The 18,553-nt window shown below is 47.2% G+C and overlaps 1 protein-coding gene across 1 annotated transcript in view; it reads right to left on the bottom strand.

Moving 5' to 3' along the window:
• The window catches only part of nedd4a (NEDD4 E3 ubiquitin protein ligase a), a 179,660-nt gene that overhangs the window by 66,567 nt on the left and 94,540 nt on the right, over positions 1 to 18,553 (bottom strand). The window contains exons 6-8 of the mRNA XM_084307345.1: positions 7,388 to 7,438; positions 4,365 to 4,426; positions 4,040 to 4,145 (exon numbers count right to left, since the gene is read on the bottom strand). Coding sequence (XP_084163471.1) covers positions 4,040 to 4,145; positions 4,365 to 4,426; positions 7,388 to 7,438 — 219 coding nt within the window. The remainder of the gene's footprint in view (positions 1 to 4,039; positions 4,146 to 4,364; positions 4,427 to 7,387; positions 7,439 to 18,553) is intronic.

The raw sequence follows: 18,553 nt of genomic DNA, 5'->3' as shown, positions 1-18,553 counted from the left end.
TATGATCTCTTTCTTTTTTCGTACACAGTACTGTATATCTGTATGTCATAAATGTCGATGAATTGAAAATGGGGACCCTGATGTAAACAAGACAAAAGTCTTTCTCTGGTCTGCATCCCCTTAACAATTGTGTGTATTGAGCCGTACTGTATTGTACCCATTCTGCAATCTGTTAATAAAGTTTTCAATCAATTCAATCAATCAATCACCTCTATTTAAAGTAATCTACTAGGCGATGACTACTACTTTTCACTCATCCGGTAACAGCCACTCCCTAGGGGCGTCTCACAGGAAGTGCTCTGTGTGTAATGTCTGTCTCTGCCCCTAGGGGGCGTCTCACAGGAAGTGCTCTGTGTGTAATGTCTGTCTCTGCCCCTAGGGGGCGTCTCACAGGAAGTGCTCTGTGTGTAATGTCTGTCTCTGCCCCTAGGGGGCGTCTCACAGGAAGTGCTCTGTGTGTAATGTCTGTCTCTGCCCCTAGGGGGCGTCTCACAGGAAGTGCTCTGTGTGTAACGTCTGTCTCTGCCCTAGGGGGCGTCTCACAGGAAGTGCTCTGTGTGTAACGTCTGTCTCTGCCCCTAGGGGGCGTCTCACAGGAAGTGCTCTGTGTGTAATGTCTGTCTCTGCCCCTAGGGGGCGTCTCACAGGAAGTGCTCTGTGTGTAATGTCTGTCTCTGCCCTAGGGGGCGTCTCACAGGAAGTGCTCCGTGTGTAATGTCTGTCTCTGCCCCTAGGGGGCGTCTCACTGGAAGTGCTCTGTGTGTAATGTCTGTCTCTGCCCCTAGGGGGCGTTTCACAGGAAGTGCTCTGTGTGTAATGTCTGTCTCTGCCCCTAGGGGCGTCTCACAGGAAGTGCTCTGTGTGTAATGTCTGTCTCTGCCCTAGGGGGCGTCTCACAGGAAGTGCTCTGTGTGTAATGTCTGTCTCTGCCCCTAGGGGGCGTCTCACAGGAAGTGCTCTGTGTGTAATGTCTGTCTCTGCCCCTAGGGGGCGTCTCACAGGAAGTGCTCTGTGTGTAATGTCTGTCTCTGCCCCTAGGGGCGTCTCACAGGAAGTGCTCTGTGTGTAACGTCTGTCTCTGCCCCTAGGGGGCGTCTCACAGGAAGTGCTCTGTGTGTAATGTCTGTCTCTGCCCTAGGGGGCGTCTCACAGGAAGTGCCGTCTGACATCCTTTCTGATTATGTTACGTTCTCCTATCACCCTCTCCCCCCCCTCCTATCACCCGTGTCTCCCCCCCCACCCTCCTATCACCCTCCTCCCCCCACCCTCCTAACACCCTCCTCCCCCCACCCTCCTATCACCCTCCCCCCCCCCCCTCCTATCACCCTCCTCCCCACCCTCCTATCACCCTCCTCCCCCCCCCCCTCCTATCACCCTCCTCCCCACCCTCCTATCACCCCCCCCCCCCCCCTCCTATCACCCCCCCCCCCACCCTCCTATCACCCGTGTCTCCCCCCCACCCTCCTATCACCCTCCTCCCCCCCACCCTCCTATCACCCGTGTCTCCCCACCCCACCTCCTATCGCCCCCCCCACCCTCCTATCACCCGTGTCTCCCCCCCCCCCTCCTATCACCCGTGTCTCCCCCCCCACCCTCCTATCACCCCCCTCCCCACCCTCCTATCACCCCCCCTCCCCACCCTCCTATCACCCCCCCTCCCCACCCTCCTATCACCTGTGTTCCCCCCCCCCCCCCCCCCGTGTTGCCATACCAACCTTCTGGTCAGACATGTTTGTGAACTTGTTGTCAGCTGGGACATCAGTCGACACGTATTGTAAGATGTAAACTGTAGTAAATGGGAATGAAAGCAGTATTCTCCTCTAAGCAGCCGAGCAGGTTTTTAATCATCAATCACTAGCCAACAATCAGGCCATTGAACCTGGCAGTTCTTAGGTGTGGTTTGATACGACAAACCTCCAGACTCAACCCTCAGCTGGTGAACGCCCTGACGGCTGAGACACAGTGCCCTCAGCTGGTGAACGCCCTGGCGGCTGAGACACAGTGCCCTCAGCTGGTGAACGCCCTGACGGCTGAGACACAGTGCCCTCAGCTGGTGAACGCCCTGGCGGCTGAGACACAGTGCCCTCAGCTGGTGAACGCCCTGGCGGCTGAGACACAGTGCCCTCAGCTGGTGAACGCCCTGGCGGCTGAGACACAGTGCCCTCAGCTGGTGAACGCCCTGGCGGCTGAGACACAGTGCCATGCTCTCTGTGAACGCCCTGGCGGCTGAGACACAGTGCCATGCTCTCTGTGAACGCCCTAGCGGCTGAGACACAGTGTCATGCTCTCTGTGAACGCCCTGGCGGCTGAGACACAGTGCCATGCTCTCTGTGAACGCCCTGGCGGCTGAGACACAGTGCCATGCTCTCTGTGAACGCCCTGGCGGCTGAGACACAGTGCCATGCTCTCTGTGAACGCCCTGGCGGCTGAGACACAGTGCCATGCTCTCTGTGAACGCCCTGGCGGCTGAGACACAGTGCCATGCTCTCTGTGAACGCCCTGGCGGCTGAGACACAGTGCCATGCTCTCTGTGAACGCCCTGGCGGCTGAGACACAGTGCCATGCTCTCTGTGAACGCCCTGACGGCTGAGACACAGTGCCATGCTCTCTGTGAACGCCCTGACGGCTGAGACACAGTGCCATGCTCTCTGTGAACGCCCTGGCGGCTGAGACACAGTGCCATGCTCTCTGTGAACGCCCTGGCGGCTGAGACACAGTGCCATGCTCTCTGTGAACGCCCTGGCGGCTGAGACACAGTGCCCTCAGCTGGTGAACGCCCTGACGGCTGAGACACAGTGCCCTCAGCTGGTGAACGCCCTGACGGCTGAGACACAGTGCCCTCAGCTGGTGAACGCCCTGACGGCTGAGACACAGTGCCCTCAGCTGGTGAACGCCCTGACGGCTGAGACACAGTGCCCTCAGCTGGTGAACGCCCTGACGGCTGAGACACAGTGCCCTCAGCTGGTGAACGCCCTGACGGCTGAGACACAGTGCCCTCAACTGGTGAACGCCCTGGCGGCTGAGACACAGTGCCCTCAGCTGGTGAACGCCCTGACGGCTGAGACACAGTGCCCTCAGCTGGTGAACGCCCTGGCGGCTGAGACACAGTGCCCTCAGCTGGTGAACGCCCTGACGGCTGAGACACAGTGCCCTCAGCTGGTGAACGCCCTGGCGGCTGAGACACAGTGCCCTCAGCTGGTGAACGCCCTGGCGGCTGAGACACAGTGCCCGAAGCTGGTGAACGCCCTGGCGGCTGAGACACAGTGCCCGAAGCTGGTGAACGCCCTGGCGGCTGAGACACAGTGCCCTCAGCTGGTGAACGCCCTGGCGGCTGAGACACAGTGCCCGAAGCTGGTGAACGCCCTGGCGGCTGAGACACAGTGCCACACTCTCTGTGAGGTCGTTCAAGAGGATCACAACAAGGATATGCACTTAACCGTTTTAAATTAACCGGATATTCTTAACGATTAGATGGTTAATTCACATTCTTTCGATGTTATTTTGTATTACTCTTATAGGGTGAATGTGTAAACGTGTTAAATAAACACATGAGCTCATTCTCTACATTTAGAATTATACATCTTCGATGTAGAGTGGAGTAAATACTTTCTGTGCTACTAATGATGAGTAAATCAAAGTTACCATGCAGGTGCCTGTGTTCCTGTAGTTAGCTACTGTTATGAACTAGCACTGTTAACTCATGCATGACCACTGTGTGTAACTAATGTTATGAACTAGCACTGTTAACTCATGCATGACCACTGTGTGTAGCACTGTTAACTCATGGATGATCACTGTGTGTAGCACTGTTAACTCATGCATGACCACTGTGTGTAGCACTGTTAACTCATGCATGACCACTGTGTGTAGCACTGTTAACTCATGCATGACCACTGTGTGTAGCACTGTTAACTCATGGATGATCACTGTGTGTAGTCCATGTTGATGATGTCTGGTGACGTTAGATGGATGTGTTTGTCATGTCAAAATAACCGCTATGCACCCGATCACAACATGGGTAAACAGATGAAGATCTTACATCCATGTCCTCGGGCTGAGTCTCCTCCTCCTCCTCCTCCGAGCCAGTGTCCTTGGGCAGGTAGGTCATCTTAAGACGCAGGTGACCCTTGACCCTGGACTTGTGGCTGCGTGGCAAAACAAGGAAATACATCAAAAGGTCAAGTTTGTGAGGAGGAAATAATCACTGTCAAACTTCAAAATGAAGTTGAATGAAAATAAACCTTTAACCTTTATCTTTTATTTCTACGTTCTCTTATTTCTCCTGCAGAATCTAAAATGTACTAAATGTGTAAGAATGAAACGTGTAACACAGAATGAAAAAGGATAATGGTGAAGATAACAACCTCCTGGGATGAAGCAGGAAGTCCTTGAAGGTGTACGGCCTCTCCGTGTTGGGATTCTCCGTCTGCAAGGAAAATAAGATCCTTTCAAACGCTTCAATGTCTGCATGAACAGCGGTTAAAGTTCAACCATCATGTGCCGTAGACGCAGACCGTAACGTAAAGAACAGACCCTGGGATGAGGGCGTCCGTGTTTACCTTCAAACATATTTACTGTACAGTAACACGGGTGAGGGCACGTTCACGGGCTCTAGCGGAATACAAACCAGGTCCCGCCGCTGTGATCTTAAAGCACAGGAGATACCAACTTGAAGACGTGGAAGATTTTGGATTATCGAAGCTTTTGGATTACAATAAGATGATTTTGGATCTGTTTACCGCGCACAGGACCTACCAAAATGAACTGACTAAGACACTTGGACTAACGCATTCAGTCATTTGGACGGAGTTGTTAAAACTCACTCCACTCAAATCAATAGAGTTAAAATTCACTCTACTCCAAATTTACTGGTATCTGGTGTAAAGAGTGAGACTCACTGGTATCTGGTGTAAAGAGTGAGACTCACTGGTATCTGGTGTAAAGAGTGAGACTCACTAGTATCTGGTGTAAAGAGTGAGACTCACCGGTATCTGGTGTAAAGAGTGAGACTCACCGGTATCTGGTGTAAAGAGTGAGACTCACTGGTATCTGGTGTAAAGAGTGAGACTCACTGGTATATGGTGTAAAGAGTGAGACTCACTGGTATCTGGTGTAAAGAGTGAGAGCTCACTGGTATCTGGTGTAAAGAGTGAGACTCACTGGTATCTGGTGTAAAGAGTGAGATCTCACTGGTATCTGGTGTAAAGAGTGAGACTCACTGGTATCTGGTGTAAAGAGTGAGACTCACTGGTATCTGGTGTAAAGAGTGAGAGTTCACTGGTATCTGGTGTAAAGAGTGAGAGCTCACTGGTATCTGGTGTAAAGAGTGAGACTCACCGGTATCTGGTGTAAAGAGTGAGACTCACCGGTATCTGGTGTAAAGAGTGAGACTCACCGGTATCTGATGTAAAGAGTGAGACTCACTGGTATCTGGTGTGTAAAGAGTGAGACTCACTTGTATCTGGTGTAAAGAGTGAGACTCACCGGTATCTGGTGTAAAGAGTGAGACTCACTGGTATCTGGTGTAAAGAGTGAGACTCACTGGTATCTGGTGTAAAGAGTAAGACTCACTGGTATCTGGTGTAAATAGTGAGACTCACTGGTATCTGGTGTAAAGAGTGAGACTCACTGGTATCTGGTGTAAAGAGTGAGACTGACTGGTATCTGGTGTAAAGAGTGAGACTCACTGGTATCTGGTGTAAAGAGTGAGACTCACTGGTACCTGGTGTAAAGAGTGAGACTCACTGGTATCTGGTGTAAAGAGTGAGACTCACTGGTATCTGATGTAAAGAGTGAGACTCACTGGTATCTGGTGTAAAGAGTGAGACTCACCGGTATCTGGTGTAAAGAGTGAGACTCACCGGTATCTGGTGTAAAGAGTGAGACTCACTGGTATCTGGTGTAAAGAGTGAGACTCATCGGTATCTGGTGTAAAGAGTGAGACTCACTGGTATCTGGTGTAAAGAGTGAGACTCACTGGTATCTGGTGTAAAGAGTGAGACTCACTGGTATCTGGTGTAAAGAGTGAGACTCACTGGTATCTGGTGTAAAGAGTGACTCACCGGTATCTGATGTAAAGAGTGAGACTCACCGGTATCTGATGTAAAGAGTGAGACTCACCGGTATCTGATGTAAAGAGTGAGAGGAGTGAGACTCACTGGTATCTGGTGTAAAGAGTGAGACTCACTGGTATCTGGTGTAAAGAGTGAGACTCACTGGTATCTGGTGTAAAGAGTGAGACTCACCGGTATCTGGTGTAAAGAGTGAGACTCACCGGTATCTGGTGTAAAGAGTGAGACTCACTGGTATCTGGTGTAAAGAGTGAGACTCACCGGTATCTGGTGTACAGAGTGAGACTCACCGGTATCTGGTGTAAAGAGTGAGACTCACTGGTATCTGGTGTAAAGAGTGAGACTCACTGGTATCTGGTGTAAAGAGTGAGACTCACTGGTATCTGGTGTAAAGAGTGAGACTCACTGGTATCTGGTGTAAAGAGTGAGACTCACTGGTATCTGGTGTAAAGAGTGAGACTCACTGGTATCTGGTGTAAAGAGTGAGACTCACCGGTATCTGGTGTAAAGAGTGAGACTCACTGGTATCTGGTGTAAAGAGTGAGACTCACTGGTATCTGATGTAAAGAGTGAGACTCACTGGTATCTGGTGTAAAGAGTGAGACTCACTGGTATCTGGTGTAAAGAGTGAGACTCACTGGCATCTGGTGTAAAGAGTGAGACTCACTGGCATCTGGTGTAAAGAGTGAGACTCACTGGTATCTGGTGTAAAGAGTGATACTCACTGGTATCTGGTGTAAATAGTGAGACTCACTGGTATCTGGTGTAAAGAGTGAGACTCACTGGTATCTGGTGTAAAGAGTGAGAGCTCACTGGTATCTGGTGTAAAGAGTGAGACTCACTGGTATCTGGTGTACAGAGTGAGAGGAGTGAGACTCACTGGTATCTGGTGTAAAGAGTGAGAGGAGTGAGACTCACCGGTATCTGGTGTAAAGAGTGACCAATATCTGGTGTAAAGAGTGAGACTCACCGGTATCTGGTGTAAAGAGTGAGACTCACTGGTATCTGGTGTAAAGAGTGAGACTCACTGGTATCTGGTGTAAAGAGTGAGACTCACTGGTATCTGGTGTAAAGAGTGAGACTCACTGGTATCTGGTGTAAAGAGTGAGAGGAGTGAGACTCACTGGTATCTGGTGTAAAGAGTGTGATGAGTGAGACTCACCGGTATCTGGTGTAAAGAGTGAGACTCACCAGTATCTGGTGTAAAGAGTGAGACTCACCGGTATCTGGTGTAAAGAGTGAGACTCACTGGTATCTGGTGTAAAGAGTGAGACTCACTGGTATCTGGTGTAAAGAGTGAGAGGAGTGAGACTCACCGGTATCTGGTGTAGAGGAACGTCCACCTGGCCGAGGAAGTCGTCCCGCGTCTGGAGGGAGAGAAACAACAACAGAACAGATTCCTTTATTCGTCTCCTTGGATTCAGGCGTCATAGGTATGCACACGTACACATACAGGCATACACACACACACACACAGGTACACACAAATAAACAAACAAACAAACTAAAAAGACAATAAATAAATCATGAGTAAATAAGTAATAAGAAATAAAAGTGCAAATGTCGGTATTGTAAACAGTGACACGCGCTTCTCGACGCCCACCCCGACAGGGAAGGGTCCGGGCCGCTGTGTGTTCAGCTACCGTGCCCAGACCCGACCCCGCGGGGGCAACCAGGCACTGACACGCAGACTAAGAGCCTCCACAGATCAGCTCATCTCATCTGCTAAAACTCCACGTCTGTTATATTAGATATGACACATTCATAGGACTATATTGTGAATTTCCAGTTGAGTATAGAGTGGATTCCAAAGTTCTTGAAATAAGTGACCCTGGTTGTGCTTTTCAAGCGTTATCTTTTCTAAGGGAAGAAACTGAGATATTTGTTCTATGAACATATTGAATGTTGGTGAAAGTTCATTTCTCCATAGGAGAAGTATACTTTTTTTTTGTGCTAAATATGTTATGGATACCAACAGTCTGCATTTCTTTTGGTCTAATTGGCAGTTTGTTATATTATTTAATAGATAGACACATGGGGATAACTAAAATTCCAGCTCCATGACAGATTTAGTAAGTAAGTGGATCTTGTTCCAGAAATGCTTCAATTTGCCACATTGCCAGAACATATGCAGAAATGTTCCTTCTTTAATTTTACATCTTGGGCAATTCGGTGAGTTTTCTTTCAAGATTGTGTGCATTTTTACAGGAGTAAGGTAGAATTCATGAATACATTTGAAATTACTTTCTTTGATCTTATTGCTTGTAAAAGGAAAGAAAATTCGATCACAGATGTCTTGCCAAATGTTTTCTTCAAATTTCGTTGCCAGGGCCGTCTCCCAGCACCTTAATAGAGCTGGGAAGCTGGATGCAATCCTACCTTGAGGGGAGAGAACAGATGGTGGAGGTAAACGGTACCCTATCCCCCCCCCCCCTCACAGTGAACTGTGGTGTTCCACAAGGAAGCATACTAGGACTGCTACTGTTCCTAAATTATGCAAATGACATGTCGTCAGCTTGTGACTGCAACTTGTTCCTGTTTGCGGACGACTCAGCCCTGCTGGTCTCTGACAAGAACAAGTTGCAGGTTGAAAAAGCCCTCAGCTCAGAACTAGGCAAAATCTGCATATGGCTCGCTGATAACAAACTATCATTACACATGGGCAAAACAGAGTCCATTCTCTTCGGTTCAAATAACAAACTCAGCAAGACCGACGGCTTCTCAGTTACAGTGGGTGACAACAGGGACGTGCACAGGACTTTAGAGGGGCAGGTGCTCAAAGGCTGAAAAGGGCACTGGGCCTGTGCTATTTTTGGGGGCCATTTTCTTCTTCTTCTTCTTCTTATTTGAATTTCCGGCAGAGTAGACGCATCGAGGCGTATTACTGCCCTCCGCAATTCTTTTTATGGGCTCTTCTTCTTCTCCTTCTTCTCCTTCTTCACCTTATTTTTCTTCTTCTACTGGACCCCGTCATCAACTACATTGTCCATTGGAGTGCAGCTACTGCTGCTACTTCCTGTCTGAGCCCTCCTCCGCGGGACCCTCCTTGCCCCCTGCTATCTTATCCTGGGCTGCTTTGTCCCTCGCAGCCCTGTCCCTCGCAGCCCCCTCAGCCAACTCTTCACACACCTCCCTCCAGTCCAGACCTTCCAATCCCAGATGTTGAACCGCTATCCTAACAATCATCTTCACCATCTCTGTTCTACCCGTAACCTCTGCCATACCAGTAACTACCCCTGCCACGAAGGCCACAATACCTAATTTCTCCTCCCTTCCCCTGTCTCTTTCCACCTGCTCTACCCTCACTGCCAAATGCCCTCCTTCAACCCCCTGCACCCTTTCTTGGCTCCCCTGTCCTGCCCTGCTAACCGCCCCAGCATACGTCAACTTACCCTCCCTTCTCTCTCTCCGATCCGCGACCTGCTTCATCATCACCTCGCACCCCCGAAACGCTACACTATGCTCCCCACCACAACTACAGCACCTCGGCTTCACTCCCTCTCCACATTTCCCATATTCATGTTCCCCGCCACACCTAGCGCACCTCATCCCCTTCATACACGTGGTAGCTATATGGCCAAACCCCTGGCACCTATAGCACCTAAGAGGATTATGAACAAATTCCCTAACCCTATACATCCTACGCCCTACTAATACCTCCCTAGGAACAACCCCACCCTCAAACGTAATCACTACCGTCCCCGCCCTCTCCGCTCCCCTCTTCATCCTTGCTGCACTCTTAACTATGCCATTACGCCTGTCCTCCTTTAGCTCTTCCACCAGCTGCTCTACTGTAACCTCGACCGGTACCCCAACGATCACCCCCTTACATCCCCCCCCCCTCTTCTCCCCTACTCTCGCCACCTTACTTATACCCACCCCCCCAATGCTCCGCATCTTCCTAGCCACCTCCACCTGCCCCTCACTACCACACCCTACGGCCAGATTCCCATCCCACAAAACTCTCACGTACTTTACCTCCCCTAATTGCTCGGCAATGAGTTTGGGCCACTCGAGCCTACCTACTTTCCTCTCACCCCTCTCCCCCTCAAGCCTGACCACTATATGGATCACTTCCGCTTTTGCCACATCTTTTCCAGCACCCTCGTCTCCCGGCCCACTTGAGCTATCGTCCCCCACTTTCTTCCTCTTCCCCCCTTTTCCCCCACTCTCCTCCCCCCTACTCTCACCCGACCCCTTACCCTTGCCCTGGCTATCCCCATCACTGTCGTCCCTCTCCGTCTGCTTCTTCCTCTTCTTCCCCACCGTTTCCCACACCTCCTTCTCCATCTCCATTCCGTCATCGCTATCTTCCTCGCCCTTCTCACACCATTTACTTCCATCACACCATTTACTTCCATCACCATCCTCCCAATACCCTGGACAGCCGCTCACAGGCCGGGGCCACCAATCGCGAGGTCTTCCCTGTTTCCGATCCTCCATATCTACTCCGCTCGCCTCCCACCACCGACCACTACCCCTGCACATGTCTGCGTTGCACCGTTCCGGCGGACGCAGACGCCGCCACTCTGCGCACCTCTCAAAATCCATCTTTCCACAGCTTTCCACCTCTTTCTCTGGGCGGGAGGGGCCTTTTTATGCTTTTGGGGGGGTTTTGGTGATCAAATATTGAATATTGAACTATAATAATCAGTGCAGGAGCTCACTTATCCTTGAAAGACACTTTTATCACTGACTTAAAAGGCCCATACATCTCCATAAATGTTCAGGGCGGAGGGAATAAGTGCTTACCCTACAGACCCCAAGTCTGTTAGGACAGCAGACTCGGTTGGCACTGCTCAAAACGTACCTTTTTAAAATAGCTTTTAAATGAATTATTATCTTTATTTCATTGTCTTATTTTTCTTTATTTCTATAAATTTTACTTAAATATTTTATTATAATTTGTATCATTGTTTTATGTCGTTTTTTATCATTTTATTTGTTATTTTTTAATGTCAACATATTATTTAAATTATTCAAATGCAACTCAAACATGTTCCGTTGTGATGTCACCAGTGTTGGGCAAGTTACTTTTAAAAAGTAACTAGTTACAGTTACTAGTTACTTCTTCCAAAAAGTAACTAAATTACTTACTCAGTTACAAATTATAAAAGTAACTAGTTACTTCAGAAAGTAACTATTGCGTTACTTTCAAGTAAATGTTTTACATAAACAACATACACAAATCTAAACTATTTTAATGTTGCTGTGGGACAAAGTGAGACTAGCCTCCAATCAAATGTCATGTATGTAGATATTATAATGACTATGTTTATATAGTGGATCATACAAATACAATAGATGTTTTGGAACTTTTTATATGTATATTGCCCCTCAACAGGCCACAACTGGGCAACATTAAATACGAGATTACTCGTTACTGACAAAACTAACGCCGTTAATAATAACTGGATGTCACAGTATGTCATAATCAAACATTCTAGAACATTTGTGATGTCACAGTATGATGTCATAATCAAACATTCTAGAACATTTGTGATGTCACAGTATGATGTCATAATATAACATTCTAGAACATTTGTGATGTCACAGTATGATGTCATAATAGCACAATCTAGAACATTTGTGATGTCACAGTATGATGTCATAATAGAACATTCTAGAACATTTGTGATGTCACAGTATGTCATAACCAAATACTCTAGAACATTTGTGATGTCACAGTATGATGTCATAATCAAACATTCTAGAACATTTGTGATGTCACAGTATGATGTCATAATCAAACATTCTAGAACATTTGTGATGTCACAGTATGATGTCATAATATAACATTCTAGAACATTTGTGATGTCACAGTATGATGTCATAATAGCACAATCTAGAACATTTGTGATGTCACAGTATGATGTCATAATAGAACATTCTAGAACATTTGTGATGTCACAGTATGTCATAACCAAATACTATAGAACATTTGTGATGTCACAGTATGATGTCATAACCAAATACTATAGAACATTTGTGATGTCACAGTATGATGTCATAATCAAACATTCTAGAACATTTGTGATGTCACAGTATGATGTCATAATCAATCATTCTAGAACATTTGTGATGTCACAGTATGATGTCATAATCAAACATTCTAGAACATTTGTGATGTCACAGTATGATGTCATAATAGCACATTCTAGAACATTTGTGATGTCACAGTATGATGTCATAATCAAACATTCTAGAACATTTGGTACAGTATATATTCAACAATTCTCTCAGAAGATATCAGATCTCAGAAGACAAGTGAAGATCTCACTTGTTGTTCCCGGCTAGTTGTCTGTAAGCTTGAATATATTCTGTAGATACAATTTAAAATCCCCACATGGTAAAGGAAACAATGTCCTGTACAATCCTTAACCCTTAGAAGTCTAACCTAAATAGCTCCTCCTCCTGAGAATTTCCCCCTTTTTTTTTGTTACATAATATAAAATTACAGATTCATACCTTCAAAATAAGCCATCAATTGTCAAATTTGAGACGATAGTTTTCAATCAATGTCCTATCAAACATTCTGGTAAAATCCTAACACCTTTTCAGTATAGGACTTTGAACTAGATCCAAGTTCATTCAGCTATCTGATGAGAGAACTACACTCCCAGAATTCAATGTGATCATTGTCACTAGCACCATTTCACACCTGAGCAAAGGCCCAGTCATTCCTTTGTTATTCCAGTGAATGGACCCAGCAGGAGGCCTAGCCTGTGTGTGTTTCTGTGTGTGTGTGTGTGTGTCTGTGTCTGTATCTACAGTACTGTACCATATCAAAAAAAAATAAGCAAACTAGACTAGATGTAAATGTAATGTGTAAATGTGTAAATGTAAATGTGTGTGTGTGTCTGTCTGTCTGTGTATGTGTGTGTGTGTATGTGTGTGTGTGTGTATGTGAAACATGTCTTGTACTGATTTACCTCACTAAATAAAGCAATGTGTAACTGTAGATTTCAAATGGCTGTGCAAATAGTTGTTTTGTTTGGCTTTGACAATGTAAACGTATGTTTCCTATGTCAATAAAGCCCATTTGAAGGAGAGAGAGAGAGAGAGAGAGAGAGAGAGAGAGAGAGAGAGAGAGAGAGAGAGAGAGAGAGAGAGAGAGAGAGAGAGAGAGAGAGAGAGAGAGAGAGAGAGAGAGAGAGAGACGACGTCATCTTTCCTTCACAAAGCGCCTCGGTATACTCGTTCAGGAGTTTCTGTTGCACATAGAAGCAGACTCGACACAAGTTTCGTCTCGACGCTGCCTCTCCCTATATCTCTCTCTGAATATGCACTATTGTATCAGTACAGTAAAGAATACACGTGTAAAAAAAAATCACGTTAAAAAAAAAGATTGAATGGGATTCGAACTCGTCAAGAACGGACCGCAGGAGCGCGGGACCGCTGCTCTGCGAGGTGAGCTGAAGCGCCGAATGATAATCATGGAACAGTAACAGGCCACCTCTCTACTCTAGACTAGAGAGCTGTCATCACCGTGAATGAATGAACTGCGAACTGCAGGACTATTATTATCAACGACAGACAGTGAGAAACACAACCCCCCCCCCCTCTTGCGCTGAAGAACATGCATATTAGATCACTCAGTGATTAACACCTATGCGCTGTGTGTGTGTGCGCGCGTGCATGTACGTGACGCGTTGTAGTTTCGGGGGAATACAGGGATATTTAGAACTATACAATTGAGCAAGAATTAAACATATTTACAAGTCGTATTATGTTTAGCAAGTAAGGATACATATAGATTACACTATTATGCACTCGAAATTGTCTTTGTGCTATTTTTACAGATTTTTGAAAAACGGGACTTCCTGAGCATTTGTGAGAGATTCTAATTCTTTTGTTCTCCGCCCACGGGAGCAATAGGCCCCGTTGACTTCTAAGGGTTAATGAGCTGCGTCTGGAGGCAAGGCTCTGTGATGTGGTTATTAAAGTCAACAGCACTGAGTTCAATGCCCACAAGGCCCTCCTGTGTGACTGCAGTGACTATTTCAGGTAAGTTTAGCTTGGTTCAGGTTAGCTTGGTTCAGGTTAGCTTGGTTAGTAAACAGATACCATACTGTACTTTTACTGTAAACAGATACTATACTTCTACTGTAAACAGATACTATACTGTATGTCTACTGTAAACCGATACTATACTGTACTTCTAATGTAAAAATATACTATACTGTACTTCTACTATACACATATACTGTACTTCTACTGTAAACCGATATTATACTGTACTTCTACTGTAAACAGATACTATACTGTACTTCGAATGTAAAAATATACTATACTGTACTTCTACTGTACACATATACTGTACTTATACTGTAAACCGATACTATACTGTACTTCTACTGTAAACAGATACTATATTGCACTTCTACTGTAAAAAGATACTATACTGCACTTCTACTGTAAAAAGATACTATACTGCACTTCTACTGTAAACAGATAATATACTGTACATCTACTGTAAACAGATACTATACTTCTACTGTGCTAAGACCCTATACTTCTACAGTGAAAATAGGGCTAGGGCTGTCCCCGACTAAGGATTTGGATAGTCGACTATGATTGGGCAAAATTTGCCATTAGTAGACTTTACTAGTCGACAAAATTATTTTTAAAATAAAAGTATAATATATATATTTATTTTATTTTATCAATCCATTTGGGCTGTGGGGGGTGCTTAATGTCTGAGGGAGTCGACTGAAGGCTTCTTGTCCTCTGCAAAAGCATGCAATTGGTCCACTGATGGATACATCTTGATATTTGTCTAGTCTAGTGTGTTCATTAGATGGGTGAAATCCTCTTTCAGTGCCTCTGTGCCTGTTTTCTTAGGCAGTTGGCCTCTGGTATGCGTGCCATTAGCGTTAGCCACACTTCTAAGAGGTTGGCAGTCGACTACAGCTCCTTTCGACCGATTAGTCGACTATTCGACTAATAGGGGTCAGCCTTAATTAGTACACAGGACAGAATGTTGCTTACTGTTTACTCATCAGATATCTCTATACTCTGCGTCCCACAGAGCCCTCTTCACTCGCTGGAGCGACTCAGAGCAACTCGTCTACACTATCCCTGGGGTGTCCCCGGGTATGATGCAGCTCATCATAGAGTACTCCTACACACACTTTGTGCTGGTGACAGCAGAGAACGTGGAAGAGCTTCTGGTGGCTGCAGACCAGCTTCGCGTCACTGGCATAGTAGGAGCGTGCTCTGACTTCCTAGAAGGCCAGCTGTCTCTGGAAAACTGTGTCAGCATCTGGAGGTTCACGGACATCTACTGCTGCCCTGACCTGAGGCGCAAGGCCCATCTCTGCATCGTGTGCCACTTTGAGGAGATGCTGCACGTCTCACAGGAGTTTGTGGAGCTGTCCCCGCAGCAACTGGTGGACATCATCGAGAGGGATGACCTGAACGTGAAGAGCGAGGAGACGGTGTTCGAGGCCGTCCTCCGTTGGATCGACCACTCCCGTGAGGAGCGTAAAACACACATCCCATTGCTGCTGCCCAAGGTAACTAATTGTATTACGGATACACAAACATGGTTGCTAGTGCCTGAGCCACATTTATTTTTTATTTTATTTTTATTATTTTACTTTTTCTTGTTTGTCTGTCTCTTGTCAAGGTCATTATGATTCATGTTACTGTTATTATTGTTGTCGTCCCTGTTGTCATTGTTATTATTATTATTGTACTGTTATGTTCTGTTTTATGTATGAAAAGAAAAGAAAAACATTTATAAAAAAATAAAAATAAATAATTGTATTACTGTGCATTACATTAAAACAACACTAGGTTCCCTAGTACAGTGGTTCTCAAACATTTGGGTCCAAACTGTTCCCTAGCAACAGAAACCGTCTACAACCGCTGTCTAAGTTGTACCCGCTGTCTGCTTGTCTCTTCCCAGGTTCGCATGGGCTTGATGAGGCCTGACTACTTCAGGAGCAACGTCCAGAACAACCCTGTGGTGAGGGACAGCCACGACTGCAGGCCCCTCATCCTCAGCGTCCTGAACCCCCCTGGCTCCGACAGGCTCCCAAACCCCCTGATGCGTCCACGCCGGCCCCAGGAGGTCCTATTGGCCATCGGAGGCTGCGGTGGCGGCATCCTGACCATGGAGGCTTACGATATCCGAGCCGGTGGATGGATGGACGTGAGTGTTGAGGGGGAGAGTCCCCGGGTCTGGCACGGCACCGCTTATCTCCACGGTCTGGTCTACTGCGTCGGCGGCCGGGACGGCGTAGAGGTTCTCAGCAGTGTGCGCAGGTTCAACCCAGTCACTCGCAGCTGGCTGCAGGCGGCTCCCATGCACTCACGCCGCTGTTACGTCAGCGTGGTGGTGTTGGGCGGCTGTATCTATGCCATGGGAGGGGAAGACAGACACATGGTACTGAACACCGCCGAGCGCTACAAGCCTGAAACCAACCAGTGGACACTGATCTCACCCATGCTGGAGCACAGGCGCGGCGCAGGGGCAGCAGCCCTCCAGGGCAAGGTGGGTGGAACTGAGGGACACAGGGTGCTAGATGAACCCAAGGAACGTTAGATCAGAAATCAGAAATGTCTTTATTTATTTATATAAGTAAGCTTGCACATACAAAAGATGTGTCTGGGTCCTTTGGTGCATCAACATTAACAGACAATTAAAGTAGAATGAAATCAAATGGAATATATAAACTAAATTAGAATATTCTTTCTTATTACAGGTTTACATCTGTGGTGGCTGGTTCCAGCTCACAGCTGAGTGCTACAGCCCAGACACCGACCAGTGGACTCTGATCGCCCCCATGAGCAGCAGGCGTGCCGGAGTGGGAGTCGCTGCATACGGAGGACATGTCTATGAGGTAGGTGCACACAGAGACAAATGCTTTATACTAGATATTTCTATAGATATGTATCATTTGACTTGCAATGCTGCTGTGATGCCCTCATTTCCCTAAGTGGATTAATACAGTGTCTGCCTGCCTGAGCCACACACTAAAACATTCCTCTCATGTGTCCTGTCCTCAGGTGGGAGGGGAGGACCGTGGAGTCCTGCGTAGCGCGGAGGCCTACAGCCCCTTGACTGACTCCTGGAGCGCCCTGCCCAACATGCTCACCCCCCGCAGAAACTTTGGCATCGCGGTGCTGGACGACCTGCTCTTCGTGGTCGGAGGCATCACTGACTTCAACACCATCCTCTCCAACGTGGAGCGCTACGACCAGAGCAGCAACAAGTGGACTGTAGCCGAGGACATGAAGACCCAGCGCTATGGCCTAAGCTGCTGCATAATGCTTGGTCTGCCATTTTACATGAGCCAGTACGCTGCTCCCCGTGGAGGAGGAGGAGGAGGAGGAGGAGGAGCAGGGGAGGAGGAGCAGGAGGAGGAAGAGGAGGAAGAGCAGGAGGAGGAGGAGCAGGAAGAGGAGGAGGAGGAGGATGAGCAGGAGGAGGAGGAGCAGGAGCAGGAGGAGGATGAGCAGGAGGAGGAGGGGGAGGAGGAGGAGGAGCAGGAGGAAGATGAGGAAGAGTAGGAAGATGAGGAAGAGTAGGAGGAGGAGGAGGAGCAGGGGGAGGAGGAGGAAGATGAGGAAGAGGAGGAGGAGGAGGAGGAAGAGGAGGAAGATGAGGAAGAGTAGGAGGAGGAGGAGCAGGAGGAGGAGCAGGAGGAAGAGGAGGAGGAAGATGAGGAAGAGTAGGAGGAGGAAGATGAGGAAGATGAGGAGGAGGAAGAGGAGGAGGCAGCAGGAGGAGGAGGAGGAAGAGGAGGAGGAGGAGGAGGAAGAGGAGGAGGAGGAGGAGGAAGAGGAGGAGGAAGATGAGGAAGAGTAGGAGGAGGAGCAGGAGCAGGAGGAGGAAGAGTAGGAGGAGGAGGAGGAGGAGGAAGAGGAGGAACAGGAGCAGGAGGCAGCAGGAGATCCATCTAAGAACCTTACACATTTATTAGACCAAAAGAAATCCTAAGAAATTAATAAATTACTATCAGCCAAAGGTGGTGCATTTCTTTCTTCTAGTAATTCAGACAATATCGGTTTTTAGTTTGTGTAATGTAATGTAATATCTGTTTTTAGTTTGTGTAATGTAATGTACTATCTGTTTTTAGTTTGTGTAATGTAATGTAATATCTGTTTTTAGTTTGTGTAATGTAATGTAATATCTGTTTTTAGTTTGTGTAATGTAATGTAATATCTGTTTTTAGTTTGTGCACCCGTTGGGCTCTATGTGTGCACGTGCCTGCTCGCTGTGCCCTTGAGCAAGGCACCTCAGCTTTAACCGCTCCAGTGTTAGCTGCTCAGGGGCCAGTAGTAGAGTGCCTGACCATAGTGTCTTTATACCTGTATCACTGGACATATAAATGCATATTAAATCAAATCAAATTGATTTGTAAAGCCCGAAATCACAAGTTAATGTCCCCATGGGCCGGACAAGTCTTCTTTAAACTATTCAAGAAGAAACATCCCAATAAATCAAGAACAAAAAACCCACCATGAAATCC

Source organism: Notolepis coatsorum, assembly GCF_963971535.1.
Source record: "Notolepis coatsorum genome assembly, chromosome: 2".
NCBI lineage: Eukaryota > Metazoa > Chordata > Actinopteri > Aulopiformes > Paralepididae > Notolepis > Notolepis coatsorum.
Note: the sequence above shows the minus strand (reverse complement) of the source record. Positions and strands in the feature narration are given on the sequence as shown.